The sequence below is a fragment of the Lacerta agilis genome, chromosome 9, assembly GCF_009819535.1.
Source record: "Lacerta agilis isolate rLacAgi1 chromosome 9, rLacAgi1.pri, whole genome shotgun sequence".
In the NCBI taxonomy this organism is placed as follows: Eukaryota; Metazoa; Chordata; class Lepidosauria; order Squamata; family Lacertidae; genus Lacerta; species Lacerta agilis.
This window is the reverse complement of record NC_046320.1, coordinates 18,816,150-18,829,622: the sequence shown is the minus strand read 5'-3', so window position 1 is coordinate 18,829,622 and position 13,473 is coordinate 18,816,150. Positions and strand designations below refer to the sequence as shown.

The window sequence follows — 13,473 nt, the reverse complement described above, 5'->3', positions numbered from 1 at the left end:
CATGACTAATCTGCTTCTGGCGAACCAGAGCAGCGCACGGAAACGCCGTTTACCTTCCCGCCGGAGCAGTACCTATTTGTCTACTTGCACTTCATGCTTCTGAACTGCTAGGTCAGCAGGAGCAGGGACCGAGCAACAGGAGCTCACCCCGTCGTGGGGATTTGAACCACTGACCTTCTGATCGGCAAGCCCTAGGCTCTGTGGTTTAACCCACAGCGCCACCCGCGTCCCCTAAACATTTATTAAAGCAAAACAAAACCCAAACCTACTTTCCTAGCTAGAAATTATAGTTAAATTACAAGGCTACTACATTGTTTTTCAAATAATTAAATGTAGGAATTTTTCTCCTGGGAGAAATAGCTTTAATTCCAAAAGTCTGCAATGATACCAGTCAGGCAAAACTATTACAGTTGCATATTTCTTACCCAAAGTAGGATTCTTTGCATTTCCCCCACTCTGGCAGTTTGCTCCCCACTTGTCTATACTTCCAACTTCTGCACCCATGCACTGGGATGCCTGTTCTTTCTCATCCGTGGCAACACAAGTCAAGCTGGCAGACATTTTCGGGCTCTTCACCATTGTCTGAAACACTGTAATATTAGTCAGATTGTGGCTCACTTCCTTCATCAGGGTCACCATGTCAACCTGAGTGTTCAGCCTCATTTCCATTTCCATCCAGGCTTTCTTGATATCCTCAAGCACACATTTTATTTCCAGCTGGCTGGACTTGATCTCTGCCACAAGGTCATCTTTAATTGTCTGCTGGATCTTCTGCAGATCTAAAGTTGTTCCAGTTTCTTTTTTGGATTCTGCCGTGTTGTTAAGTTCCTTTTGTTCAGCTTCTGTCACTTCATGGTTGACAAACTTAGGTTCTCCTGGGATGACAGCTAAGCTCTCCATTACTGTAAAAGCAGAAACTGACTAGTCCCCGCCTTCCAAATCTTGCAAAGAAGAGCTTCTTTGGTGAGAAGACAACAAAACAACTTCTTCAGACCCTCTCTTCTTTGTCATCAGTGTGGCTGGATAAAGACATTTGAAATGAATGGAGCACATCTTCCTAGTCCTTGAAGTTCAGCTTAACTACAAGTCTTGGCAAGAATGTACCTGCGCAATGGATGCTCAACATGGCCACACCCAAACCAATTAGATCCTTTGCTACATTCATGTAGGAGGCCACTGAAAAGATACTCTCTGTCATTCTATCCATGTGTTAGTCAAAAGAATGCATGTGGGTGTTCTCTTATTTGCATGACTTGTCTGTCTTCTTTTGGCAGTATGGGATGTATCTAATAGGAATTTGCGCTTCGGAGTAAAGAAGAATCCATCACAGGAACTAACCACAGGTGCTTTTTCTTCTGCTTTTCCAATTTGCTTTATTATCTGAACATGATGCTCAAGTTGATGACTTTGAGGCTACCAGAGCTGCCATTTCACTTATCTTTAACAATACATGTCAACTCCGAAGTAAGCTGCTCAGGTGAATGGCTACAGGACTGCCATCTAAGTCACCTCGCAACAACTGAAACCCATCAGAATGGTAAAGGAGCAACCCACCTAACCTGATAAAGCCATACTTTTAGGTGCATCTGCACCATTTAGCTAGAACAATTAAATTTTAAAGTTGCTAGCATGCAGAACATTTAAAATTTCACATGTATTATATATTTAGGCTCTGCGAGCACCATCAGTTTATTATGCAGAACATTTAAAATTTCACATGTATTATAGATTTAGGCTCTGTGAGCACCATCAGTTTATTATAAAATATTTTTCTCCCGAGTGTACAGCTACAAAAAAAGGTATGATGAAGAAATGAACCACAGGATATACACCAGTTAAAATTAAGCAGTGTTTCAATTGCACATGAGTGTGTGTACAAATGTATATGTACACACAGGCATGTTTTCGCATGCATTTGTAGTCTTGTATGCATTTGTAGTCATGTACAAAGTCAAATGCAGTTCCTTCAGCACACCAAACCACCTGTCCCTGATAGTTTAGAAATCTCAGTTCAAATGTGACCCATTAGAAACATGCTTGGCAAGTCATATGAAAATGGTCTTATGGTTTTCTATGTCACATCAAGAATGCTGGCAGTCAGTTGTATTACAACCTGGGGCAAACAGTACTGAAACCGAAGCATTTTATAGCTATCCACCTCCATCTCTGCATGGCTGCTCAACTGCCAACTACAGCCTGAGACAAACTTCAGGATGAGACCTCAGGAGGAGACTAGTTAATTAAAGTAGGATAGGAAAAAAATTGTGAAACATTTCTACAGCAGATAATGGATACAGAACAGACAGCTGGCAAGAGGGCTAGCAACAGCAATAGAAGATGCTTAGATATCAAATCAAATCTTAATAGCACTGTAAAAATTAAAGCCCTGTAAAAAGATTAACTAATTCAACTATGACTAATAAGTTTAAAATCCCATTTTACTTATGGAAGCTATTTTCCATGTGTGGCACAGTCATAGACACCCAACTCTCAGCTGACTCAGGAAGCTGCATTTACATCAAACAGGATGTGACCAAAGTACTTGAACAACAATTACTGCCAAAGCTTTAAAGACGTGAGAGTTCTGTTTCTAAAGTAATCATTAATATTGTGAGCACAGACCTGCAGTATCACTTAAAACATTGTTCAATATTTTTAAAGTAGGAATAATTAATTTAATCCTACACATTCAAAATACGTTTGAGAATTTGAAAAGAGAATACGCCTTAACAAAAACTTTCGAAAACAAGTACTGTACTAAGGATCTCAAGAGACTGTGCACTGAATGGTGTAATAATACATCAAGGCATCATCTTTGTGCTCTGGACTAAAAATTGAAACTAAAACTAAAACTTTGAGCCGATTAGAACAAATGTTTGCAATGCTGATCTCAAATTCCAAACAGGTCTCACAGGAATTTGTTGGTGTAGCACATAAACAGGAAATTGTCTTTATTAGGAAATGATTACTCATTTAAATATAAGGTAGATCTGGTGGGGGCACAAGTAGAGAGACTGTTCCAGTACAATGAGAACTAGAAGACACTGGGAAGCAATCATATGCAACCAATATAATGCGTTTTAGGCACTGATTCCAAAATTTGTTGCACAAGTGCTTCAGATGAAGCATAAATCGCATGGGGACCACTAACCACCATTAAGCACAACATTACCCAGGGAAATCTTCAGGCAGACATAATGGCATACAAAATTAGCATCTGATAGAATTACAGCACTTATATGCTAGCATCATTTGTATTTGTTGTTCAGTCGTTCAGTCGTGTCCGACTCTTCGTGACCCCATGGACCAGAGCACGCCAGGCACGCCTATCCTTCACTGCCTCTCGCAGTTTGGCCAAACTCATGTTAGTAACTTCAAGAACACTGTCCAACCACTTCATCCTCTGTCGTCCCCTTCTCCTTGTGCCCTCCATCTTTCCCAACATCAGGGTCTTTTCTAGGGAGTCTTCTCTTCTCATGAGGTGGCCAAAGTACTGGAGCCTCAACTTCAGGATCTGTCCTTCTAGTGAGCACTCAGGGCTGATTTCTTTAAGAATGGAAAGGTTTGATCTTCTTGCAGTCCATGGGACTCTCAAGAGTCTCCTCCAGCACCATAATTCAAAAGCATCAATTCTTCGGCAATCAGCCTTCTTTATGGTCCAGCTCTCACTTCCGTACATTACTACCGTACTGGGAAAACCATAGCTTTAACTATACGGACCTTTGTCAGCAAGGTGATGTCTTTGCTTTTTAAGATGCTGTCTAGGTTTGTCATTGCTTTTCTCCCAAGAAGCAGGCGTCTTCTAATTTCATGACTGCTGTCACCATCTGCAGTGATCATGGAACCCAAGAAAGTGAAATCTCTCACTGCCTCCATTTCTTCCCCTTCTATTTGCCAGGAGGTGATGGGACCAGTGGCCATGATCTTAGTTTTTTTGATGTTGAGCTTCAGACCATAATTTGAGCTCTCCTCTTTCACCCTCATTAAAAGGTTCTTTAATTCCTCTTCACTTATGACCCACATTTTCAAATAAGCAACTATGTGCTGACCATTTGCCCTCAAATTGTAATTTTTTAAGTTTGCAAGACAACCATGTCCCAATGCTCAACACTACATTTGCTTTCAGAAATGCCAAAATGTACAGGGACAGAGATTTTTAAGTACCTCCTACTGCCAGAACACCCATATTGTTTGCCTAAATGTTGTGTGTATTAAAGCAGTACCCAGAATTGGATGCTCCTAGAGCCACTTTATGAAGAGATTGTTGTGGAAGTGTTACATCTCAATAAATCAGCTTGTCATATGGCTTCCTAAAGTTATTAATCTTCATTCTTCTGGTACCTTTCTTCCTAACCAATTTTTCCCCATTCTCCAACTAAAGCCCACCTCCCTTTATTAATTGGTGCCCACTTTTCAATGTTCAACTATCATCTGACTTCTAACACTACCATGCCAAAATCCATCTTCTTCCTCAATTGTTCCCCCTTTCTTCTTTGTACACACAGTTTTATTCGATTGCAGGCATACTGTTCCCTACGTACAGCATCTTGTTTATTTGCTGTAGGCACTTTAGGACATGAAAATGTACAGCTCTTCTGGTGACAAATCAGCTGATTAAGACCTAATGGGCACTGAGAATGTTTGGGATATCTAAGTTTGGGATATCTAAGTTGCAGCACAGTATCGTTCTAAAATGCAATTTTTTGACGATATGAGTTGCATCGGTAGTGGCAGATCAAGTAATGTGACAGCCCTGCATTCGTCCATGTTCAGAAGCCATGTGATTGAATGCAAATTGCATTCTCCTCCAGAATTCATATACGGAAAAGGTAGGTAAAGATTCTGCTATCCTCACTCCTCTACCATATTGCATAAAGATTATGGCTTTGCAGGGAACCAAAGGCAACATTGTACGGGAAGCTGTGGAGGGCATCCTTCCTCTTTAGTCTTCACTACTGGCTGGGACTGATGAGTTGGGAGCACAACGTGGTTAGAGCCACAGGTTAGTCACTCCCGTTTTAGAGTCATCAATGCCTACATGTTTACTAGGCTGGTTTTACCATGGCTCAAGCATTTCAAGCTGTGAGCAATGAGAAAGTCAACTCTAGGCCCTAGAAGCATGACTAGTGTTGCCGCAGCAACAAACATATATTAAGGCTCATAAGGCATTATTTACCAGACCGCCCATGATCACAAGCTTCCTTATCCCCCATGCCTACGGCACTTTGGAATCATTTTTAATTAAACATAATAATTTTAAGAGTTTATTACGGAGATGTGTGCACCCAAGTATGCCTTCCAAGTGGGAAAAGTTTCCCCAGAAAGAAATAGACAAACACAGGTTCTAATCTAGTTACCGATAACTTCACCACTCCATTAATTAGTATGGGGCTGCAGAAGCAGGTGTAGCTAGGAATTAAACAAATGGAGAAACCGGTCTTGCAGTGAGTTCACCCCATGACATTGTTTTTATTCCCTTGATCCTATTAATCTTAGATATATAAGTCCCCTGATGAATAGCCATCTGTGTCTTCAAATATACCGTCTGTTAAAACTGCAATATTTAGCCAAAACAGACTGAATTTATATATATAAATATATATGCTTGATTAAAAAGTTATTAATTAATTGACCAGCAGCTTATTATCTTTAACACAAATACTCTTTAAAAAGCCTTCTATGGCAGGTATCATACAACATTCCATCCTTAGAAGATACCTTCTGTGACACACAATCCTGCAAAAAGAATACTTCTGATTTTTGCTCAAATAAAAAAAGTTTATTAAATCTGACTATCAGATTATCAATTGGGCAGCAATCTCTCACTGCACCTTTCTGCAGACTGTTTTTGAAACTACAGCATAAGAGCCAGAAGGTTGGAATCTTATTTTGAAGCTTAACATGCAGTGAATTGCCTACACTTTATGATATACATATTTTGGTTTGGATCCAGAATAAATTAGTTGCAATTGGTATTGATGTTAGTCTCACCGATTTCAAGTGGAGTTAACTTTTTGCATAGATTCTGATAGGACCTAAGTGCAACTTAAAGGGCTGAATCCACACTAAGTATATTTTACTCCAAAGAGGAGCTAAGGAAACAAACCTCTTGCTCAGGTTGATAGACTGATATTTCAGAATCTCATTCCTCCCGCAAATGCCTAAATTTGCTGTGAAATACGACATAACCCCATATAAACAGAATACCGGTACTTCCCCTCTTCAACTACATAATTTTATAATCTTTTTGTATTTTTAATCTTTTGTTGAAAGCCGTCCAGAGTGGCTGGGGAAACCCAGCCAGATGGGCGGGGTATAAATAATAAATTATATTATTATTATTACTCATATATTTTCCCAATACATGCATACATTTGATTAAATATGTATTAATGGAACACCTGGGCCATGAATCTGGGAAGAACTATATTCCAGGGGTTGTGTTTATACCTTTTTACCTGTAGTCTATTACCTGGCTGCAGGTGGTGAAACCTTACCACCAGCCCCGACATAAAAAGCCACTGCTCAAGACATTGCCTCCTTCATATACATTGTATAATCCTTTAGCGTTTTAATTCTATGCAACAAATGATGAATACTGGGAAAGATGATCAAAATACTTTCTCTTAGCCATGCTGATTTTCGGGACTGTCAAACTTTGCTTCAAAATAAAATTAAACATGCTACGGAAAATGCCATTGGAGCAACACAGAAGGTAGATATAAAGTTAAAAACACAGACTATTGTCTCTCTGTGGCATGAAAATTCTATAAAAATATTGATGCCTCTTCTTTTTACTGCCTAGAGTAAACATGGCATAGCATTACGAGTGCTGTGGCAGCACAGTGCTTGAGACAGACAGCATTTAAGAAGTAAGAAATAGTAAAAAAGAAAAGAAAGAAAGAAAGAAAGAAAGAAAGAAAGAAAGAAAGAGAGGATGCATGGATTTAGCTGATCATGTCTGAGGTCCAAGATTAAGCCAAGTATGCTCAAATCATACAAATATATTAAACCTTGCAGAGGGGCAAGGCAGAGTGGATTTAGAGGCTATTTTAAGATGAAGCTGTGCAAAAATAGACATCAAAAGCATCTAGTCTACTAAGCCTCACTAAAAGTGCTTGCTTTGCAAAATTAAAGCCCTGGAAGGATTAAAATCCTCACTGCCCCTGGGTAGCAATAGACTCTTCATGCAATAGGGAAAGGATACCAACAGAAACCTGCAGTGTGCAGCCAGTACTAGGTCACGCCATCCACTATGAATCAAATCCTTTGCTTCCACTGTGAAGCTCCCTCCTCCATACCCTGGTGCTGCTTTCCAGACGCATTGGGCTACAACTCCCATGTCCTCATGGAAATGTAAGACCCCTTCAATGCCATAGCCTTTTGGTACAGATCAGTTTCCCCCCTAACCTGTTGTGTTACAAATGTTATAGACCGCAACCCACCAGATTATGAGAGCACAGGGATGATGAGAGCCGTAGTCCCAAATGCCTGGAGTGCATGATGTTGGTGAAGGCCGATACAGATTAGAGGTGCAGAAAAGAAAGAAGCTAAATGCTTAATTAAAGGATGACTCATTTCACAAGCTTGCTCTCTTCAGTTCAGTCACATTGGTCCGTTCTTCCAAGACAGAAATACATTTACAAATGGTTTTTGGATGCCTGTGCATGTAACTCTTCTAAACTAGGAACAGCATTCAAATCATAAAACTAAAATATCTCAGGTGGCATGCCAAAAGCAAGGCTTCAAGCCTAAAAAGGCAACTGAACTTAATTTAGGCTGCAATCTTATACCCACTTACCTGGGTGTTAAGTGCCATTGAACACAACCGAGTAGACATCTACAGAACTGCACTGTTAGTGGGTTAGGACAGCAATGAAACTCGGTGGCAAGAGAGAAGACAGGATGCCAGGGGTTCTGTTACAGAATGACTTGCTTCTATGATAGCAGCTTCAAAATAGATCTCTCACTCCCGCACACAAACAAACCCAGGGTGTCCTAGTCACACTTCTGCATGGTCAAGAACTAGATGAGAAGAAAGGTCCAAGAGAGAAGATAAAATGGAACCAAGTCCAATAGAGGGAGCAGCTGCCCAAAAGCACTGAGCTCAGTACTTTGCTTTCATCCATAGGGTGACGCTCACATTCCCAACCTGTGGTGACTGTGATGTGCACAGAATAGGCAGACATACTGAAAAGTCTACCTGCAGCACTGAAGCAACTCTGGCATCTGCCAGGGAGGATACAAGGAGACACTGGTCCTGAATCAGCCTTGAATCACCCTTTCCCCATCGGTAGGAATCCCCAGCAGCTGCTGATGGCACTACCACAACAGAGAAACAAAGCAAGGAATTGCTTAGGGCTAGAAAGCGCCTACCCCACAGCCGGACTTGTAACTTTCCACAACAGAAATAAATAGAGCAGTTTTACTTCTATGGCAGAAAGGAAACCAAATAACCTCCACTCTCTCAGATACGTTTAGAATTAGGCAAAAGCCTGCCCAGCCATTCAACAATGGTGACCCCACTGTTAAAGACGGTGGGAATATAGCCCTTACCTGAGAATAATTTTATCATTCAAGTGAGTATGCAAGGCAATACAAAAAAGCCCAACCCATACTCTGTGCTCCAAATGTGTCCATAGTGGGGTTAACATGAAATTTTACAGTGGATTTTCTTCCCGTATTAGATTATCCGCAGATCAGGAAAACCGAAATTTAGCAGGGGTGGGGAGTGTGGGCTAACATGGCTAAAATGTGGAGGCCACAAAAGAAAAAGAAAAAAGACACACAAGTAGCTTCAAATCTACTTCAATTCCATGGTGAATGAATCTTAAGAAGCTTCCATAACAGACCGAAAGCTGACATTTTCCCATTAATGTGAAATTTGGGACACTGTCTCCCGCCCTCCCTCCCAGGAGCCAGCTTTCAATTGGCGAGGAAACCCAGCAACCAGATAACAGAAAGCAAGGATCTAAAAGTGTCCTCTTCATGCACATAAGCTAGATCTTGCATATGTGTGGGAATAAACTATATACCGTAGAGACACCACAGTCTCTGCTGTGCCTCATTCCCAAAAGGAAACACAGACCTGGGTAAGCATGCCTAGAACCCTTGGAATCTCACACCATTCAGAGATCAAGGTGGTGCGCAACAGAATTCTTTTCATGAGTGGACAGAGACAAATTCTAGACTAAACATCTGTATAGAAACAATCTAGAACAGAGCTTTCTAAATTGTGTGTCGTGGCATGTTAGTGCATTGCTTTTCAACCAGTGTGCCATATAACAACAACAACAACTTATTATTTATACCCTGCCCATCTGGCTGGATTTTCCCAGCCACTCTGGGCGGCTCCCAACAGAATATTAAAAACACGATAAAACATCAAACATTAAAAACTTCCCTAAAAGGGCTGCCTTCAGGTGCCTTCTAAAAGCCAGATAGTTGTTTATTTCCCTGGGGTGCCTTGAACCTGGTCAGGGGTTCTGCAGGCAACACTGGCCCCTGTCTCTCTTTCCTTCCCTCCCTCCTCTGATGCCCTTTTGCATCTCTGCCTCCCAAAGGTTTGCACAGCTGTTTGTTGCAGCATCCCTGGCTACAAGCTCCAAAGGTGAATGGTGCCTAGCTGGGAGAAACCTCTCTTTGGGGCAATGGCGGCAGCTCAGAGACCAGGGTGGCAGTAGCAGCTGCCTAGAGGACTCCCAAGGAGAGTGGAGAGGAGAGGAGACTGAGGGAACCCTCCACAAGGGAGGGTGCTCGAAAAAGGGTGAGAGGCTGCCAGCTCTGCAGGCAAGGGCTTCTGAGCCCCACGGGGTGCCGCAGAAAGAATGTACTTAGTTAAGGGAGCCGTGGACTCAAAAAGATTGAAAACCTCTGTTAGTGTGTGCAGTGTATAGGTGTGTCATGCAAATGCTCCTGGCACTAGTAAAAACTCCCAGAGCTAGTAAAAACTGAATTACTGTGTTGCTAAATGATGCATGTCTAAAAAGTGTGTCACCAACATTCAATTTTGGAAAGCTCTGATCTAGAACCTGGACATATAGTAAAACTATTGTGCTCTTGGTTTCATTATGTTCCCCAAGCAAGTGAGTAGAGGGCGTGCCCCTAAAAACAAAATGTGCCTTTGGGTCCAAACTATCCCGCATTGAGAAACACATAAAGCCAGCTTTGATCAAGGTCCATGAATGATATCTGACACAGTGAATGGTAGGGAATGAAACAGACTAAACCACCCTGAGCCAAACACCTGGACCGTGGAACGCAGGAACCTCTAAATGAGAAGAGTCCACCCAGAGGATCTCAAACTATGCAAACTATCTCAAACTTGGTCATCCATTTAAGACCAAGTGCCAAGCAAAAAATTACACAGCAAACTACACCCCTAAGCAGGGATTTTCACCAAATATACAGCTAATACTATATTGGCATCAACACTCAAGCATCAGGAAAATTAGGATCTGGTCTGCCAACCAGAAAAGGTACAGAGGCTATAGTTTGTGCTCCCCTCCATACACAAAATGGCCTCTTCAAGATTGCTGTTCTTGAGTTTTCAGTGCTCATAGTACGACATAGTACTTGCTAATAAGCTCTCATCAGGAACAAATATCTCTTCTCCTACCTGTCTACAGATTAGAGACTAACTCCTAATTTGAGAGTAAGAGTCCCATTGACGTTATATTATTGTGATGCCAGCTCCGACCAATTTGACACATACTGCATTACTTGTATAATTTTTGTAAGGAGCACAGCTTCTGACATGGTGTCACTTTATACCAGTCACAGCATCTCAGTTTAATGGCTGCAACCAATATTTGCCTACGTTTGCTAGAAGTGGTTGCTGCATAATGGATGTGCCATAACTACTCATACTCCTATGCCCAACTGGTCTAGAGCTTTTTGTTGACTGCGCCACTTCCAAGTTAAACAAAGCTCTTCATGGAGCATGCAAGCTGTTTTCTTGGGTAAGATTTCATGATACTCAAGTACAAAATAAAAACATTACTTCAAGTTGGCGAGGGCACAAATGTATTTTTTTTAAAAAATGGTCATCTCTACATGTTAGGTAGGGATCCAATCCCTTTCCAGTCACTGTTTCCGTATGCTTTGAGACAGAAAGCTGTTTAGACATGCACAAGCCACTGAGAATGGACAGCTTATTGATTATTGCAAGTATTCACATAGGGAAACCATACATTAAGGGGGGAAAATAGCCCATATGGTTCAAAACAAACATTAGAATCTGTTCGCCTAACTTTCGTGGCAACTAACAATGTCTATCAATAATAATAATAATAATAATAATAATAATAATAATAATAATAATAATAATAATAATAATAAATTCACATTTAACCAATACATTACATGTCATTACATGTCTTAGAGAAGTTTTAAGAAATCAAGAACCTCAACAACATTCTAAGCTGCCTTAAGATGGGTTTCTTTCCTTTTTTAAGGAACTCAGTTGGGAGAATATGTTATGTAACTCTAAAAATAGGACACAGCTTTCACAGCAGTATACTGATACAATATGCTTCAATATACAAAAAAAACCAGCATATTGCTTACTCAGGTCAGGAAGGACAGGGGGAAATAAAGGAACTCAAGACTAAGGCGGAACCTGAGTAATTTATACTTGCAAACTTGGGCCATAGTATTTGCAAAATGACCTTTTTGCAGTCTCTTCTGCCCTATATGATGGGTGTTTCTTTTTTCTTTTTCTTTTCTGACAGAGGACTGATGAACAGGTCTTGTCCCATTTTAGTGGAGAAGCACAACATTAGCTGCGGTGGCAAGGATAGCCAATTGTTTTATGTGGCTCCTGTACAAGGAAGAAAGCCGTCGGGGTGTGTTCTCTACAGCAGCGCCTAGCTCCCAAAAGACACATAGTGGTCTATACATCACAGCTGCAAAGCTGTACCAAGATGGTGACATTGAAACTCCTCAATTACATCCATGTTGACACACAAAGCAGAACTGGGCTGATCCTGGGAGAAGCACAGTGTCTTCTTGTTGATGCATCTTGGAGGCACCAAAAATCCACTGTTAAAGTGACTGCGTGCCTTTTTGTTATTAATCAGCTAAGAGATTTAAAAGGCACCCCGAAATAATTGGGCATCTAATTCTTGGAAATTGTGGGTTTTTAATACATGTACTTACAAAAAAACCACAGGTAGCAGAGGCAATCCACTCCTCCATGATGCAAAAGGGAGTGCCTCTTCCAAGATGTGTGTCTGTAATGCGGCATCATCATCTAATAATAATGAAATAATGGTTTTCTCTTTCTTGTTTATAGGCAATTTTATATCAACTAAAATTCATGCTATCAACTATGACAGGCATAGGCAAACTCGGCCCTCCAGTTGTTCTGGGACTACAATTCCCATCATCCCTGACCGCTGGTCCTGTTAGCTAGGGATCATGGGAGTTGTAGTCCCAAAACACCTGGAGGGCAGAGTCTGCCTATCCTGAACTATGATTTCTTCCACTGGGTGATGCTACCTATTGTTAAGGGGCTAAGAGTATCAGATACGACACACACAAAAAATGAGTTCCTCTTAAAGCATTTCCATGAACATTGATACCACCATGCTGAGCTCAATCAAGCTGCAAGTAGGGAAAGAGCTTTACTTGATGCAAAAATTTTATAATAGACTTAAGGTTGAGCTCTGCAGCTCAGATTATACAATACAGGTCAACAATTTTTGACCATATCTCATAAGCTGTCTTTCACATGTTCTTGGTGCAAAGAACCTCCACATTGCTGTTGCATGTTTGCATCTGAACTGCTGCCCATTGGCTTGCCAGTAAAGGCTTATGTCTCCAGCTACTTGTATAACCATTTTCTCCGGTTAAGTATTCTAGCTACAGCCATAGCAGAATAAGCACTTTAACCTTAGCTACCACAGAAGACAGATTTTACTGATCATCTATGTGCTTAAGGGAACAAAATATGGCCAGCTAGCTACATGGCCCATTATTGTATATAACAAATTTAGCCCCAGCTTTCCAAGACCTATGTGGCATGCACATAAAAGAGTCATGAATGCAGTGAAAACAGGGATATTGAAAACCTGGGTATCTTCTACGGTCTGCGTGTAAACGTACTGTATTAAGAAAAGGCTTGCTATCAGGACATTTTTTATATATATTTTACTTCCAGTTAAGAAGGATGTGCAGTTAATATGTACAACAGCAGACTCAGATCACAGAACTACAAGCACAAGAGCTTTCATGGATACACATACAAAACTCAGATCTAGCTATCAAGTCAATTGCAATCTACACACACATTTTTTGCAGGGTTGTGGGGTTTTTTTTGCAGTTGAGTTGGTTACACATCAGTTGGTTAGTAGCAATGTTAAGTAGCATATCTACCTATATTCCAATAAAAATATTTGTTGTTTCCCTTCAGCTGTGCCACACATGTTAATGCTTGGATAGCTCACTTGCCTATGAAACATCTGAACTGTA

At 40.9% G+C, this 13,473-nt stretch overlaps 1 protein-coding gene across 4 annotated transcripts in view; it reads right to left on the bottom strand.

Annotated features, from left to right (window-relative positions):
• The window catches only part of MTUS1 (microtubule associated scaffold protein 1), a 104,356-nt gene that overhangs the window by 30,467 nt on the left and 60,416 nt on the right, over nucleotides 1-13,473 (bottom strand). Inside the window, exon 1 of one of the 4 annotated variants that reach the window (XM_033159834.1) lies at nucleotides 12,160-12,253. The exons of 2 other annotated variants lie outside the window; for them this stretch is intronic. In XM_033159834.1, coding sequence (XP_033015725.1) covers nucleotides 12,160-12,253 — 94 coding nt within the window. Of the gene's footprint in view, nucleotides 1-425; nucleotides 924-12,159; nucleotides 12,254-13,473 lie in introns of those variants that run through there. One more of the 4 variants, XM_033159832.1, reaches the window with a different exon arrangement.